We start from the raw sequence: 17831 nt of genomic DNA, 5'->3' as shown, positions 1-17831 counted from the left end.
TTGTGATTATCTGGGTCGTGAAGATCTTTTTTGTGTAGTTCTTCTATGTATTCTTGCCACCTCTTCTTAACATCTTCTGCTTCTGTTAGGTCCATACCATTTCTGTCCTTTATTGAGCCCAACGTTGCATGAAATGTTCCCTCGGTATCTCTAATTTTCTTGAAGAGATCTCTAGTCTTTCCCATTCTATTGTTTTCCTCTATTTCTTTGCATTGATCGTGGAGGAAGGCTTTCTTATCTCTCCTTGCTATTCTTTGGAACTCTGCATTCAAATGGGTATATCTTTCCTTTTCTCCTTTCCTTTTTGCTTCTCTTCTTTTCACAGCTATTTGTAAGGCCTCCTCAGACAGCCATTTTGCTTTTTTGCATTTCTTTTTCTTGGGGATGGTCTTGATCCCTGTCTCCTGTATCAAAATACTTAGATACATATCTAATAGAATATGTACAAGATATATGAGAAAAACTATGAAATTCTGAATAATGAAATCTAAGTAAATAGAGAGATATCCACATTCGTGGATAGGAAGACTCAATATTGTCCAGATGTCAGTTCTTCTCAAGTTGATCTGTCAATTCAATGAATCCCAATCAAAATTCCAGCAAGCTATTTTAAGGTTATCAGAAAACTGATTCTAAAATTTTTATGAAGCAGCAAAAGACCCCTTTTTTTAAAAAATGGGCCAAACACCTCACCAGTTAAAATATACAGATGGTAAATAAGCACATGAAAGGAAAATTTCAGGGAAATGGGAATTAAACAATGAGATACTACTACATATCTATTAAAATGGCCAAAACCCAAACTCAAACACTGTCAACACCAAAAACTGGTGAGGATATGGAACAATAGGAATACTCCTTCTTTGCTGGTGGTACAGCCACTTTGGAAGACAATTTGGTAGTGTCTTACAAACTGAACGTACTTTTACCATACAATCCAGCAACTGTGCTCATTGATATTAGCCAAATTACTTGAAAACAAGTTCACATAAAAACCTGCAAATATATTGTTTGAGGGAATGTAAAATGGTACAGCTACTGTGGAAAAGCAGTCTGAGTTACTCAAAAAATTAGACATAGAATTACCATATGATCCAGCAATTTCACTCTTGGTGTATAATCAAATAATTAAAATGAGGGTCTTGATAAGATATTTGTACATCCATGTTCACAACAGGATTATAGCAGCTAAAATGTGGAAGCAACCCAATTGTCCATCAATGAATGAATGGATAAGCAAAATGTGATACATACATACAATGTAATATTATTCAGTTTTAAAAAGGAAGGAAATTCTACAATATGCTATACCAGGATGAACCTTGAAGACATTATGCTAAGTGAAATAACTCAGTCACAAAGTACAAATGCTGTGTGATTATACTTATATAAAATACTTACAGCAGTCAAAATCAGAGACAGAAAGTAGGATGGTGGTTGTCAGTAGCTGAGGGAAGGGGAAAAAGAAGAATTATTGTTTAATGGATAGTTTTGGTTTTACAAGATGAAAAGTGTTCTGGAGATGGATGCTGGTGATGGTTGCAAAATATTATTAACATATTTAACATTGAACTTTACACTTAAAATGGTTAAGGTGGTAAATTTTATGTTGGGTATTTTACTACAATAAAAATAATTGGGAAAAAGACTCCTATACATAGATGTTTATAGTAGATTTATCCATAATTGCCAAAACTTGGAAGCAACTAAAATGTCCTTCAGTGGATAAATGAATAAATAAACTGTGGGATAGCTAGAGAGTGGAATATTATTCAGTGATAAAAAGAAATCATCAAGGCATGAACAGAAACAGAGGAAAGAAGCCAATGTGAAAAGACCACATGCTTTAAGATTCTAAATATATGACATTTTGAAAAAAATCAAACCATGGAGACTGCTAAGACATCAGTGGTTGCCAAAGGAGGAATGAATAGGCTGAGTACAGAAGAGTTTTAGGGCAGCAAAACTATTCTGTATGATGCTATAACGGTATATACACGTAATTATATATTTGTCTAAGCCCACAGAATGTACACAACCATGAGTGAACCCTAACATAAGCAAGCATTTTGTGTGATAGCTTACCAGTTTAACAAATGTTTGGGACTTCCCTGGTGGTCCAGTGGTTAAGAATCTGCCCACCAATGCAGGGAACAAGGGTTCAATCCCTGGTCTGGGAAGATTCACATGCTGCAGAGTAACTAAGCCCATGGTCCACAGCTACTCAGCCCATTCACCTAGAGCTTGTGCTGTGTAACAACAGAAGCCACTGCAAGGAGAAGCCCGTGCACCATAACTAGAAAGACCCCACTCACCACAACTAGAGAAAGCACACTCACAGCAATGAAGACTCAGCGCAGCCAAAAATAAATAAGCTGGTCTAGTGCAGGGTGTTGATAATGGGGGAAGCTATGCATGTATGGGGGCAGGGGGTTATGGTAAATCTCTGTGCCTTCTGCTCAGTTTTTTGGTGTGAACCTAAAACTGGTCTAAAAAAAGTATAAAAAAAAAATCTGGTTCAACAGAAGATACTAGATTTTCATATCTGCTTCTGCATTAGATATCCTGAAGTCAGAGAAAACAAGAATCAGACAAAGTAGTGAAGGCATATTTTATTCAGTACCTATTGCAATAGGAGACAAGAGACTCAGTATAGAATTGGACTTCACTCTGTATTATACAAAAAGGACAAGTGGGAATTTATGGGCAAGGAACAGGATGGGAGACAGTGGATGGAAAATTACAAAGATGAAACATCAGGGATGAAAGGGAATTCTGGCTAAAAACACTGATAGGATTTCTGCTAAAGGCAGGCCAAGGTGGTCATATACTAAGGGAGAGGGACTCTGGCTAAACCAATTCAACTAGATTCTTGCTAAAACTGAAATAAGTAGGTCAAGCACAAAGCCCAAAGTTAGAGCCTTGAGGCCTTAGAGGAGCCTGACTAGAGCTGGGTCTAGAAGAGTCTTTGTCACTTCAATAGTGTTGGTTACTTTTTTAATTTAAAATTGCTTTGTGATTAGATCACCCTTTCTGGGATACAGGACACTTCCCAAGTGTTCCCTTCTAAAACTAGATTAGGAAGAAAGATCATTGAATAGCTACTTCCTTACAAAAGTACACATGGATGCTAAAGGCATTGAAGATAAGTCTTCTCCCATTCTCTTGTTTCTATACACTGAGAAAGACTATCAGAACGAAAAATGACGTAGTTCCCTCTCCCAACTTAATAGAGGCAACTGGTATATAATTTAAATACTGGCTTTACCCCCTGAGTAGCCATGTGAAGCCATATTTCTATTCCTGTAAAACAGGAATGTTAACTTCAATCTTTCAAGACTCAGGCTAATAAATGGAAGTTATGATTTCATTCATTCTTACATATATATTAAGATATACACACATCTATGTATATACATAGAAATTATGTTAAACTACTCACATAAATAGATATATACAATATAATATAGTAATGGATCCCATTTATTTTATATTGTTACATATATTTCAACTAAATGAAATCAAGGGCAGCTATATGAAGAAAGTAGCACCTAAGGACAGTCTTAAAAGATAGTTGGATTTCAACAAAAGGGAACAGCATGGCAAGGGATCAGAAGTGGAAAAGCATAGTGAAAACTGAGGGCATGGTAAGTATTATGATGTGGCTGGAGTATAGGATGCCTGGTTGGAGTCAAGAGTCATATAGGTGGGATGGGAAAGGAAGTGGGAGGGAGTTTCAAGAGGGAGGTGACTCATGTATACCTATGGCTGATTCATGTTGATGTTTGGCAGAAACCAACACAATTCTATAAAGCAATTATCCTTCAATTAAAAAATAAATTTAAAATAAAAAAAGTCATATTGGAGATCAGGATGGGACCAAATGGTTCAAGGCCTTAATGTCATGCCAAATTTCTGAGCCACAAGTCTATGAATGCTCGCTGATCACATTTTTCAGGGCAGCAGTGTGGAGAATGTATTGATGGTGCCAAGGCAAGGGCTTCATTAAGAAGTTGTCACAACAGTTCAGAGGGGACCAGGAACATGGCAATAAGAGAAAAGAGGAGAATACCTGAAAATTTCCTTCCAAATGATCCAATAATTTTATTTGTCCAAGCCACAGAATTAAGCAATGATTCTTGGGGATGTGTGAAAGATTCTGATAACAAACATGGCATTACAGATACACCTATTCAGGTGGGAGCCATTAACAAGAAGAAAGGTAAGTCTTGAAAAAGAGGGAAAATAGCAAAATGGTTACCTTTAATGTGTGATATGAGTGTATTCAAATAAAATATGTGATTTTACAGAACAGGGACTTCAAAGTTACAGCACTTAGGACATGCCATTTTTACACAATTCTACTTCCAAGAATCCTTTCTGATCCTCACCCAATGCTCTAATTACTCCCTCCTGTGCCCTCTAGAAACCTGTCCTGGGGGTGGCAGAAGACCTCACTGTTTACATATCTTCCTAGCTGGATTCTGGGCTCCATCAAGAATAAGCCAGATTTCCTTAGTGCCTTGGAGAAGGAAATGGCAACCCACTCCAGTACTCTTGCCTAGAAAATTCCATGGACGGAGGCGCCTGGTGCAGGCTACTGTCCATGGGGTCGCAAAGAGTGGGACAGGACTGAGCAACTTCACTTTCACTTTCCTTAGTGCCTAATATAGAGTCTAGTGGAAAAAAAAAAAATTAGTAAATGAAGAATGAAAAAAAGACAATCAAGACCCTCTTTTCCTCTCGTTGAATGAATATTAGAACATTCTCATCTTTCTTATTTCCTCCCTCTACATACATTGCCTCTTGAGCTCTTTATTTCAGTTAAGAAGAAAGCCTACTCTGCCTCAGGCCATGTGCCAGGCCTTGTACAGAGAAGGGGCAGATTCAGCTTGATCTGGCTGTGACAGAGACTCACAGGGACTCAGGAACTGAGTGCTCAGGGACTGTGAGCACAGAGGAGGTAACTAACCCAGACAGGAGGGTTAGAGGACAGGCTTCCCAGTAGAATCAAAGTTGAGTCCAGGAAGGACAAGTGGGGATATAGTTTGATGGAAAGTATAAGGTCAGGAGTGGGGAGAAGTGAGTTTATGTCAGAGAAACATTATGGGTAAAGGCCTCAGCCAGAGGGAATAGTTTTCTAGATAACTGAAAACTATTTAGACATGCTAGAGTTTAGAATATGTGAGGGAACAAGGCCACAAATGAGACTGGGGAGGTAGCCAGATTAGTAAATCATTTAAGAATTAATACTTCAGTCATAACAGTATTGGGAAGTTTTTAATGAATGTTTTAAAAGGCTTAAATTCCTCCTACAGGAATGACATGATCAGATTTACATTTTAAAAAGATAACTGTACAAATAGTAAATTGAATGGGGGTAATGGCGAACACAGGGGAAATAGCTCCAAGTATTACAGCAGAAAAAAAGACGGTAGCTTGTACTATGGTGGTGAGAATAGAAATAAATAGAATAATCGGTAGAATTCTTCTTCTGACCGTGATGTAGGAGGATTGGAAAGTGACTGGGGAGGTAGTGAGTTTGGACTTTATTCCGAAGGGATATACCCTTTAATATTTTAATCATGGGAGTGATCCATTCAGATATGGGTTTAAAAATAGATTACTTGGCAGAAGGTGGCGAGAAGACTGTCAAAACAACGCACAGGTAAGAGCTGAGACAAGCGAAGAGGGAGCAGTTCGCGTGGGGAGAAACCGAAGACCCGAAAGAGGTATCAGAATCGCGTCCCAGGCTGTCAGGGAAGCAGAAACTGACGCAGCCCCAGAAACAGCTGCTGGGGACGGGGGAGGGGAGGGGGGGGTGGCAAAGGAGCCGGGAGCACAGCCGGAGCTACCCACGCCTCCCAGCGCTGGGGGCGGGACCAGGGCACGCACGGCGGCGTGACGCAGGGCCGCAGCTGGCCTCGTTCTGGCCGCCGCCGCCGCTGCGAAGCGGAGTAGGATGAGGCCCGCGGCTGCGGCTCCGGCGTCGGCGGGGCCAGCAGCAGCAGCTGAGGCAGCAGCTGAGGGAGCCGCGACGGCTGCGCCCCCCGCTCCTGACCTGGATTAGGCCCAGCAGCTCCGTGGCCGCCGCCGCCCCGCGGGGGGGCGGGGTGGGGAAGTGCTTCGTCTCCCCGCCCCCCCCCCCCCCTCCACTGCCGCCGCCTCAGAGGAGGCAACCGCCGCGACCCCGGGAAACCCGCGGCCCAGCCTTAAGCCCTCAGCCCCAGGGACTGGCATGAGCTGCCCTTCGGCGGCGCCGGGGGCCGGGGGAGCCGCTGCAGCCTGAACCCCGGCCTGCCGCCCGACCCCACCTCGCTGACCGAGGCTGACCGCGGAGCGTGCGAACGACCCCGCCACTGCTTTCTTCCTCCCCCAGATCACACACCCCAGCCCCAGAAGATGGGGAACTGCCTCAAGTCCCCCACTTCGGATGACATCTCCCTGCTTCACGAGTCTCAGTCTGACCGGGCCAGCTTTGGCGAGGGGACGGAGCCGGATCAGGAGCCGCCGCCGCCATATCAGGTAGGGGAGGGTGTGTGTTGGGGAAGGGGGGTGCGAGGAGTAGAGGCGGCTCTGGCGGAGATTTTTGGGGCTTCGGGGCTGTCTGTCACTGTCCCTGGCCTCGGCAACACCTGGCCTGAGAGGCACTGACCCTCTTAGGGCTGGGTTTAAGTGTGATTGCTCCCATCGTCAGTATAGGGGGAATCCTTCACCTCCCTTCGAGCAGTGTGGGGATGGTACTTCTGTCCTTGAGTTCTGGGATTCGAGTGTGTGATTATATCCCCTTGACCAGTGACTGGTGGCTCGATTGTGGAGTTCGGAAGTGATGTTTTCTTGCCTTTATATGTGAATTGTGAGGTTCGAAGATGATTTCCTCGTCACCGGCTGGATTATGGGTTCTGGATAAGTGGTTAACCTCCTCCCACTACCCCACCCCACGCCCCCGCCACACATACATCCCATTTATACTTTGAAGTGTGATCCTCCTCTCCTCCCTCTCGTCTGTCTGTATTCGTTGAATTTAGTAGGCGTTCATTTCTTCCTGTGCTTGGGAGATTTTCAAGTAGTGATTTTGGTTCCAGCAACATGGAGTTGCTTCTTTACATATATATGTATACATATATATGTGTGTGTGTGTTTATATTAATTGTAGGACACAGCTTAGCGACCAACAGCAACAACTATCTTAATTCTGAACCCCTCCTCTTTTTGCTCCACCCCTGTGACACACCTTTTAAACGCGCTGATTTAAGAGAACTTGATTATCTTGAACTTTGGAAACCTTTAAACCTTATTTGAGAAATACCTTGTGTTACTCATGGTTCTCCCTATGTGTCAAAGACTTATTTTCTAAATAGCTTCACTGCTTTTTGTACAGCAATCAGCAGCTCCAAATGTCTTTACACTATTTGTAAAGAGCTGAAGACCTCTTTAGAAAACTCAAAATAGATATGTAGATGTTATAATCCATAATATATGTATAAACCTTTCCTCTACTTTTTCAAGATGTTGATTAAAAACTTTACCAGAAGTACTTGGCTAGTTAAGTGGCTTAATTTTTTTTCCTGATTGGGGTTTAATTTTCTAACTGGGCAGTCTCCTTTGTTGTTTCATGTGGTGACATCATTATCTAGTATTATTCTTTTCTCATTCCTATGTAAATCAGTGTCTCACCACACCAGAAAAACCTGATCACAAATGCTGGTTTTCTGAATAAAACCCATCAGGGGCCTTTCATATATGCTGGTAAAGTCCAGTCTTTTCATGTGGCTTACAGAAGACTCCATGATTTATCCCTCACATTCATGTTCCAGGCCTGTCAAACACAACAGCTTATTCACACCTCTCTGCCTTAGCTCCTGTTGCTCTCTCTGCAGCCCTTCCCCCAAGGTCAGCAGGTGAGGGTGTAATCCTCTTTGAGGACTCAGCTGAGCTGTATCTGAAGTTACTAAATTCCCCTCCCTTTCTTCCTGAATCAATCACTCCCTCCCTTCTTTGTGTCTCCCATGAAGGAAGTGTCCGCACTTTCAAAGGCAACGCATATAACACTTATATGTCATCCTTGTTAAGTTAGATGTGTGTCTCATTCTTGAGGCATTTCCCCCCTTCTCCAGTATAAGCTGAATGCAGGTAGGAACTCTGTTTCCTGTTTGTTGTATCCACAACATCTGGCTTCATAGTAGCTGCTGAGTAACTGGAATAAGGGAAAACTCTAAGCCCTTGAGAACAGGGACTACCCCCAGTGCTTAGTGCAGTTTCTGGCATATAAACACTTAAATGTTGAGTGAATTAATGAATTTAAATGGAGTATTGTTATGTAAGTTTACACACCCATTTCTTCCAAAGAATTGTCACAGGAGAAGTCTCTTTAAAAATCCAAGCCAAATCTAAGTGCTTTCCTGAGTCTTTGAAGCAAGTAAATTGTTTCACTCTTACTTTCCTTCAAATTTCACTCTTGATTTCCTTCATAAATGTTATAGGACAATGTGCTTATTTCCATTTCATGAAAAAAATTTTTTAGAGGTATGAGTTTTTATTTCAACATCTCCTATATTCCTTAGTCCTCTTCTAAGCAAGTAAATACCTTCAACTTATTGTACTCTTTGTCTTAAATACATGTATATCTTATACATTGTTAAGAATAACTTATTTAGAATTTATGGAGATTGTATTCAATATTTACCTTTTCCAGGAGGATAAGATAATAAAGAGAGGTTTTTTTTGGTATCATGTAGGAACCTCTTTTTGAAACATGTTATTTGTGACAATGGGAGTTTTTCATGGTTGCCTTTTCCTGAAATGAACAACCCAGATATTGATAGGCAACTTTGGTATCAATTTGAAGAAAGTAATTTCTTAAAGATAGAAGTATAAAAAGAGAAACTTTTGTAGAAATTTGTCTTACTTGAAGGAACTGAAATGTTTTAGGAATGTAAAATGTGTTAGGAATGTAAAATTCACATAGTCTGAGAAACACCAATCCAAGATAAATAATTTATACTTTTAATGAACAGAAATAGCTTATTTTTTCTTCAAAAATAGTATATAATTGACAGCTGTAGAAATACTGGCTTATTTCTTTAAAGAATAGTTTCAGCTACAAAAGGATATTTTAAAAATTCAGAGAATAACTGATTGTAAAGGAACACATTTGGTATTCTGCAGTTAGTAGTTAAAAGATGTGTGTATATGTATATGCCAAGAGCTCTATAATAAACTTCAATAAGATCCAGTTATTTCCTATTAGCAGGATCTGAGATTTGTTTTATCTATTTATGCTTGAAAGTAAGCATAAATAAACTGTGGTCAAGTTTATGGAAAATACATCTTTCTCTCCTGGGTTTCTTTGTAGCCTACTCACTGGTCTCCCTGCGTTCACCCTTGCTCTCCCTTTAATCTGTATTTAATCTATCATCCAGATTGTTTCTGGTAAAACAGATCATGACACTCAACCAAACTTTCTGTGAATCCTCATTTCATTCAAAGTAAAATCCAGATTCCTTAGTGTCCCATAAACCCTACATGATCTGTACTCTCTGCCCGCATACACAGCTCTCTTTATACCTACTACTACTCGACCCGTGCTGGCTTCTCTTTAACCTCTCTGGCCTCTTTGTTCTAGGATACACCAGAACCTTTGCCCTGGTTGATTTCTGTGCCTTGAGTACTTTTCCCCCAGGTATCATCATGGCTGACTCTCTTCCCTTCAAGTTTTTACTCAAGTTGTGACACCTTCTTAAAACCCTGTCTGACCACCCATTTAAAATTGCACTTACCTTAGCACTCTGCTAAGCTTACCCTGTTCTGTTATTTTCCCATAGCATTTATCACTTTCTAACACTATTTATTATTATCTGTTTCTCCCGCTGCTGGTAAACTCCATGAAGAAAAGGGAGTTTTTAAAAAAATTGTGGTTTCCCAAGTGCCTAGAATAGTGCCGGGACATAATAGGCACTGTTACTGGTTGAAGACTGGATTTCCTTTAAATGAATTAATGTATTTATTTTGAGGCAAGTGCAGTTGAATGTCTTATAAAAATTATGTATATTCCTAGTGCATTTTTCCTTTATTGTGGGTCATTTTTAAGAAACCAATCCTAAAAATATAGTCCCAATAATACTAAATATAGTAATTGGTTTAAAATAATCATTGATAAAATAGTGTAATTTTTTTCAACCCTTTGTAATCTTAACAAAATGTTTGTTTTATGAGAAAGAACGTGAATCCTTGTCCTTAAAGAACTGTGAGATAAGAGGTTAGAGCTTTTCTTGAATTAGAAGATAAAAAACAAGAAATTTGACATCCCTTCTCTTTAAGGAAGGAATTTTTTAAAAGAATACAAAAGAAATCTACTCATCAAGGACAGTCTTAGAAGGGTTGTTAGAGAGAAGATAAGTCATGAAAGGCTGAGGAAAGGGCCAGGTAAGATAGCCCAGCCTTGGAAGGTGTAAGTGAACTAATTGAAAAACCACTAGTCACTCTAAGACCCCCATTCCTCATAGGTTAATTCACTCTGTTAAAAAGTTAATATTCAGTGACTGCAAAAAAGCTCCTTACAGTATTTTTATCTGAATAAGTATATATTTGCACAAAGTGCTATCTCTCAGTTTTGCATCAGTTTATGTTCAGTAGTTTGAGATTTACTGATCTCTACTTCTGCCCTGCACTTTGTGATTAATACATTTGAGATTTTGAAATCAGAAGAAAAATTATAATACAGCACTGAGCGTATCTGGTTTTGGAGTCAGATGGGTCTGAGTACATATCCTGGTTGTTACTTATATGTAGAATATCAAGAGGGTTTATCAGATTATGTTATGTCTTGAGGAACTTCTTTCACAAATGACGAAACATAACATTTTGGATTTTTCAAACTGACTGAAAGTTCTTTTTTTAAGGCATGGTTTCTCCTTTACTCTCTCTCATTTAAAAATCGAGACTAAGAAAATACTTATTTTTAAGCTTTCGAACCTGTAATAAATAATACCTTGTTTTTTTGATATCTTTATGAAGTTACATTCAGGTAATTGAGGTTTTGAGGGGTTATTTTTTTGTATTATTATTATTTTTTTTAATGTACTAGTGTTTTGTTTACCATTTTGCTGAAAATTACCTCAATGTATCTCACATATCTTACTCTTAATAAATTGTTTAACATATCTTACTCTTATTAATCAAATTGTTTGTGAGATTTTTATCCCTCCCCTCTTAAAGTTCTACCTTTTCATTGAGGTGCAAATCAACTCCAACCTCTTTAATAAAGCTTCCACTTTTATTTTTCCCCTCTCTTGATTTCTTCCAGTACAGTACTTTTTCTGTGTAATATTTATCTGGAAATCATATATTACCTTATTAATTAGTTCTTGATGCTTTAATATTTATTATTTTTCCAGATCACAATCTTCTTAAAAGTGAGAATAGTGTGTTCAGATTTTAAAAGTTTCTCAGTAGAGTGGAATGGTACCTTATACATTACAGACCTAGAACTCTGCCTTCTCCCTCCTATACCATCACCACTGCAATTGAGGTCTTCATGACCTCTCACAATTTACTGTTTAATGTCTGCTCTTCTCCCCATTCATTTCATCCCTTGTTGTTCAGTAGATTCTGTCCAAATCAGATTCCCTTGCCTCTTAATCCTTAATGATTCTTCATGACTCGTCACTGAAAACCTGTCTTAGCATTCAGAGTTATAATCTGACTTCTTTTATACTTTCCCAGCTTTTTTAGTCTCATATGAAATTACAGGTGGCACAGTGGCAAAGAAACTGCTTGCCAGTGCAGGAGATGCAAGAGATGAGGGTTCAGTCCCTGGGTCCGGAAGATCACCTGGAGAAGGAAATGACAACCCACTACAGTTTTTGTTTTTGTTTTTTTTGAAAGGAAAGAAAGTTTGCTTTATTTCAGATGCTGGTATCTGGAGAGGTAGGGTGGCAGACATAAGCCAACTGCCCCCCACCTCCCCCCACAGACACACACACATACACACTCTCTAGTCTCTTGCTGGAAAATTCTATGGACAGAGGAGCCTGGTGGGCTACAGTCCATGGAGTCTTCAAAGAGTCGGACAGAACTGAGCGACTGAACACACACAGGCGCACATAAAATCTGTACTCTAGTCAGACTGACATTGCTATATAATCTTTCCGGTTGGTCAAAAATTTCGTTCAGGTTTTTGAATGATGTTACAGAGAAATGTGAATGAACTTTTTGGCCAACCCAGTATATATCTATGCCTTCTGGTTCCCAGCCTGTGCCTTTGCCTCATCGCCCAGAATACCCCTCTTAATCATTTTCAGTGTAAATTTTAGTTTGCAGTGTCCAGCTCAAATATTAGGAGTCTTTTTCTGATCTTCCCCAACATGAATAGATAGCTTCTCAATCTGAACTCACTTAGCACTTGTTTACCTTTCTTAGGACACTTTACTGTTCCTATTTGATTTTAATTCTTTATAACAATGTTACATCTCCCCTTCCAGAATCCAAGTCTGATGATTCATCTTTGCAAGAACTATTTTCACATAGCAGACACTCAAATACTTGCATAAATGTGAAAATCAGTTACTGTGTTTTTCTGTGTATATGAAGTGTTATGGTTGTTGACTTTTGTATACATTGTTCCCAGAATCCTGTGCTTTCGTGTTTGGCTTTTATACTTTAGAGGGTTCTTCTATTTTTCTCTCCCATGTTAACTATTTTATCTGACTATGTTCAGTTTTGTCCCATCACTTCTAATATATAAAGTGCATAAGCTTTAGGAAAGTTAATCTCTTTACATTTTTTTTCATTTGAGTTTGATCTGTGTTCAGCTTGCCTCATCTTTCTTTTTTTTAAATAAGCAATTTATTTGTAACCATTGTTGCTGGAATTTTGTCTGCATGATCTCCCACTCTGGATGTCCTTTAATTAAGGCTGATTCTTTGCTATTAAGAATGTATGAGCACCTTTAAGATTAAGACAGTTTGTGTTAGAGTTTAATTCTAGGACTAATTATAGGATAACTTGAGAAGATAGGGGTAATGAGTACTTGGTACAGAAGATCTGAGAACTTGACTTTTCTTAAAATATTTTTTAGTTAGTACTTTCTGGTATATATTTTTGTAAAATTTTGATCTTTAAAAAATCTTAATACTTAAGATAGATTAGATTTTTTTTTTTAATGATCTTAATTTTATTTGGTTCCTTCTACATAGTATAAGTGTCACAGACTGGCTACTCTAGGTTCTCCCTGACTTTTTTCTTCAACTTACACCACTACTTTTTGTCTTCACTATCTCAGCCAACTTCAAAACTTGTAGAAATGAGGAAGGGAGTGGAAAGAGGATGATATAAATAAATACAATTTAAATTAGATGTTATATTTCTTTGTCATCTTGCCCCAAGCCATTTCTGAATATAATTATCTTCTATGTATTACCTTTCTTCAAGCAAAGAGGGATGATATAAAGAGTTAGGGGTGCTGTGTTTCTGTCCTGTATCATAGATTATTTTAAAGACTGTAACAAATTCCCAGAGGTTGATTACTTGTCAGTAACTTTTAATATTGAATTTAACACATACTTATGATATTGTTAACCTGCTCAATAGTCAGGATTTTTGCACTTGTGATATAAATGAAATTAAGAGTGAGATGGTAAAAATACCAAAGACTCAGAGTGGAAATATAAATGCAAGATGTGAAGAAAAGCAAGCATATAGATAGGCAAAGTGTATGTGCTTTTAATGGCAAAAGAGATTGCTACATGCAATTGAAAAGTAAAGTGATAAGGGAGAACTAAATATATTTTCTGCTCTTGGGGAATCTGGCTGACCTTTTGGTTTTGATATTCAATTTGACTTTGTGGTATGTTGCTTTTGAAGTCTTTGAAGAGTTCCTTTTTGTAACCAATTAAAAATATTTTGAGTTCATTTTAATGTGAATGCACATATACCTATCTTTTAATTAAATAGCAAACCTGGAGTGTGCTCCCAGGGGCAGTTGAGCAATTATCTTGGTACTTAATCCAGAGAGCATACAATAAGGTAAATAAGGGATCTGAAAGCATGGGAATGAAGAAAGCAATCCTCCAGATATATTAGTTCCTAAATTTATTAAAACTTTTTGAATTCTTATAAAGCTAACTGACTTTAAGAAGAATGAGACTTTTATAATTGTCCCAGTTAAAATTGCACATAATTTTGTATAACGATTTAATTATTATATTTGTGGAAAAAAGCAGTTTACCATAAACTGAGTAGCAAGGCTTTATGGTTAAAAACCAAAACACTTGATACCTCATTTCTTCTACCAGTCAGTAGGTGTGTGTTGGGCACCAAGACAAAAGGAAAAAATGAGTTTTTTACCCCTAAAGAGCTACTACTTTAAGGAGACAAGATTAATGTATGTACACAAAGCATTTATTCAGTGTGAAACAGTATAATCAAGTATTAAGTTGTTTGAGACTTTTTAAGTTGGAGGATCGATTTATAATATAGGGCAGTGAATCACAAAACAACTCTTTAGCTTCTGAAGATATCAAATGATGAACATCAGTATAAAAAATGAATAAAAGAGAGGAACTTCCCTGATTAAACTATGAGTTGGGGAGCTTGGAGCCAGAAGAATAATCAGTAGGTGGTGAGCATGAATTTAGAGGGAGTTGTATAGTCTTATACAGTTAAAGTATAACGTGTGTGTAAAACCTTTTTATTGTTTATATATAATACAATAAAGACTATATCTTTAATAGTGTAAATAACAATCCCTTAGCTACATAACCTAGTGAACTGGCATTGCAGGCAGATTCCTCACCGTCTGAGCCACCAGGGAAGCCCTTACATATTATAACCACCATCAGAATATAGCCAATATCCAACCCCCCAGAAGGCTCCCTCATATCCCTCCAGCATACAATGCCCCTTCTCCAAAGGTAGCCACTGTTCTGACCTCTTAACACTTTATATTGTTTTTACCCAATTTTGAACTTAAATAATTTGTTCAGCATTGTTTGTGAAATTCAGTTATGTTGTTTCATATTCGTGGGAGCAGCTCATTATTTTTTGTTGCTGTACAGGATTCAGTTGAATAAATATACTTTTTTAATGTAGATAATTTTTTTAAAAATCTTCATTGAATTTGTTACAATATTGTTTCTGTTTTTTTATATTTTGGTTTTTTGGCCCCAAGGCATGTGGTTATAGCTCCCTGACTGGACATTGAACCCATTGGAAAGTAAAGTCTTAACCATTGGACCACCAGAAAGTGAAAGTCGCTCAGTTGTGTCCGATTCTTTGGGACCCCATGGACTTTACAGTCCATGGAATTCTCCAGGCCAGAATACTGGAGTGGGTATCCTTTCCCTTCTCCAGGGGATCTTCCCAACCCAGGGATCGAACCCAGATCTCCTGCATTGCAGGCAGATTTTTTTACCAGCTGAGCCACCAGGGAAATCCCTAAATATACTTTTAAAATCCATGTTACTATTTGATGTATATTTGGGTTGTGTTAGTTTTTGGCTGTATGAATGTGCTATGAACATTTTAAAAATATATACATAAATACCTATATGTATATATTCAGCAGTAGAAATGTTGGGTATTGGAATAGATATGAATTTAGTTTTTCCCACAATATTGTATTACAGAAATTTCAAAAATAAAGAGAAGTTGACAAAATTGTTTGGACACCCATATTCCTACCAGTTAGTCTGTAGTTAACATTTTGCTGAATTTGTTTTAACATACATCCAACCCCTTTATCAATCCATCCTATTTTGGGATGCATTTTAAAATAAGTTGCCAAAGTGGTTTCACCAGTTGACACTCCTGTCAGCTGTGTATGAGAGTTCTATTTGCTCTATATCCTTACCAGCACTTGGTATTGTCAGTCAAGCTTTTCTTTTGGAGTTAATAAGTCTGTAGAAGTGTTTCATTGTAGTTTTTAATTTGTATTTCCCCAATGAGAAGTGCAGGCTTCCGTGGTGGCTCAGTGGTAAAGAATTCACCTGCCAATGAATGTCTTCCCTGGGTCAGGAAGATCCCCTGGAGAAGGAAATGGCATCCCACTCCAGTATTCTTGCCTGGGAAATCCCAGGGACAGAGGAGCCTGGAGAGCTAGAGTCCGTGGGGTTGCAAAGAGTCAAACATGACTTAGCACCTAAACAACATGAGAAGTGCATACCAATATGCATATTAACATGTGGTCTTTTGTTGCTGGCCTCTTACTTACTGTTTTCAAGAGTCATCTGTATGAATCCTGTGGTATATATCAGGACTTCATTCCTTTTTATTGTGAAGTATTTCATTGCATGGATCAACCACATTTTGTTTAGCCATTCATCATTGATGAATGTTTGCACTTCCATTTTTTGGCTCTGATGAATGCTTTTATAAACGTTTGAATTAAAGTTTTTATACAGATATGTCTTTATATCTCTTGGTTTATACACTTCCTAGTAGAATTGCTGTGTCATATAATTCCATGTTTAACCTTTTGAGGGACTGCCAGACTTTTCCTGAACACCTGTAGTATGGTTTTACATTCCCACCAGCAGTGCACAAGGGTTCCTATTTCTGCACATCAGCACCAAAACTTGTTATCTGCTTTTTGATTTGTTTTTAAATGGCCACTCTAATGACTATGAAGTGATATCTCATTGTGGTTTTGCTTGCATTTCTGTAAAAGCTAATGTTGAGCATCTTTTTGTATGCTTCTAGGCCATTTGTATATCTTTGGGGAAATGTCTATTCAGATCCTTTATCCATTTTTAATCAGATTGTCTTTTTGTTATTGAGTTGTCAAGAGTTCTTTATATATTCTGATCCCTTGTCAGATATGAGATTGCAAGTTTTATCCTATTTTGTGGATTATCTTTTCACTTTTTTAAAAATTAATGTTTATTGGAGTATAGTTGATTTGCAATGTTGTGTTCATTTCTGCTGTACAGCAAAGTGAATCAGTCATACATGTACATACATTCACTCCTTTTTAGATATTTTTCCCATAGAGGTTGTTACAGAGTATTGAGTAGAGTTCTTTGTGCTGTACTGCTGCTGCTGCTGCTAAGTCGCTTCAGTCGTGTCCAACTCTGCGCGACCCCATAGACAGCAGCCCACCAGGCTCCCCCGTCCCTGAGATTCTCCAGGCAAGAACACTGGAGTGGGTTGCCATTTCCTTATCCAATTCATGAAAGTGAAGTCGCTCAGTCGTGTCCAACCCTCAGCGACCCCATGGACTGCAGCCTTCCAGGCTTCTCCGTCCATGAGATTTTCCAGGCAAGAGTACTGGAGTGGGGTGCCATTGCCTTCTCCTCTGTGCTATACAGTAGGTCCTTATTAATTATCTATTTTATGTATTCTGCTAAGTCACGTCGTCTAGTCAAGGCTATGGTTTTTCCTGTGGTCATGTATGGATGTGAGAGTTGGACTGTGAAGAAGGCTGAGTGCCGAAGAATTGATGCTTTTGAACTGTGGTGTTGGAGAAGACTCTTGAGAGTCCCTTAGGACTGCAAGGAGATCCAACCAGCCCATTCTGAAGGAGATCAGCCCTGGGATTTCTTTGGAAGGAATGATGCTAAAGCTGAAAGTCCAGTACTTTGGCCACCTCATGCAAAGAGTTGACTCATTAGACTCTGATGCTGGGAGGGATTGGGGGCAAGAAGAGAAGGGGACGACAGAGGATGAGATGGCTGGATAGCATCACTGACTCGATGGACGTGAGTCTGGGTGAACTCTGGGAGTTGGTGATGGACAGGGAGGCCTGGCGTGCTGTGATTCATGGGATCGCAAAGAGTCGGACACGACTGAACAACTGAACTGAACTGAAGTCACGTCAGTCATGTCGGACTCTG

General features: G+C 38.8%; 1 protein-coding gene across 1 annotated transcript in view; it reads left to right on the top strand.

Moving 5' to 3' along the window:
- The first annotated feature begins 5896 nt into the window (after nt 1-5896).
- RNF11 (ring finger protein 11) overlaps nt 5897-17831 on the top strand; it is a 44895-nt gene continuing 32960 nt past the window's right edge. Inside the window, exon 1 of the mRNA XM_006059255.4 lies at nt 5897-6525. Coding sequence (XP_006059317.1) covers nt 6403-6525 — 123 coding nt within the window. The 5' untranslated portion in view covers nt 5897-6402. The remainder of the gene's footprint in view (nt 6526-17831) is intronic.

Source organism: Bubalus bubalis, chromosome 6 (assembly GCF_019923935.1).
Source record: "Bubalus bubalis isolate 160015118507 breed Murrah chromosome 6, NDDB_SH_1, whole genome shotgun sequence".
In the NCBI taxonomy this organism is placed as follows: domain Eukaryota; kingdom Metazoa; phylum Chordata; class Mammalia; order Artiodactyla; family Bovidae; genus Bubalus; species Bubalus bubalis.
The sequence above is the reverse complement of the archived record's forward strand: the minus strand, read 5'-3'. Positions and strand labels throughout refer to the sequence as shown.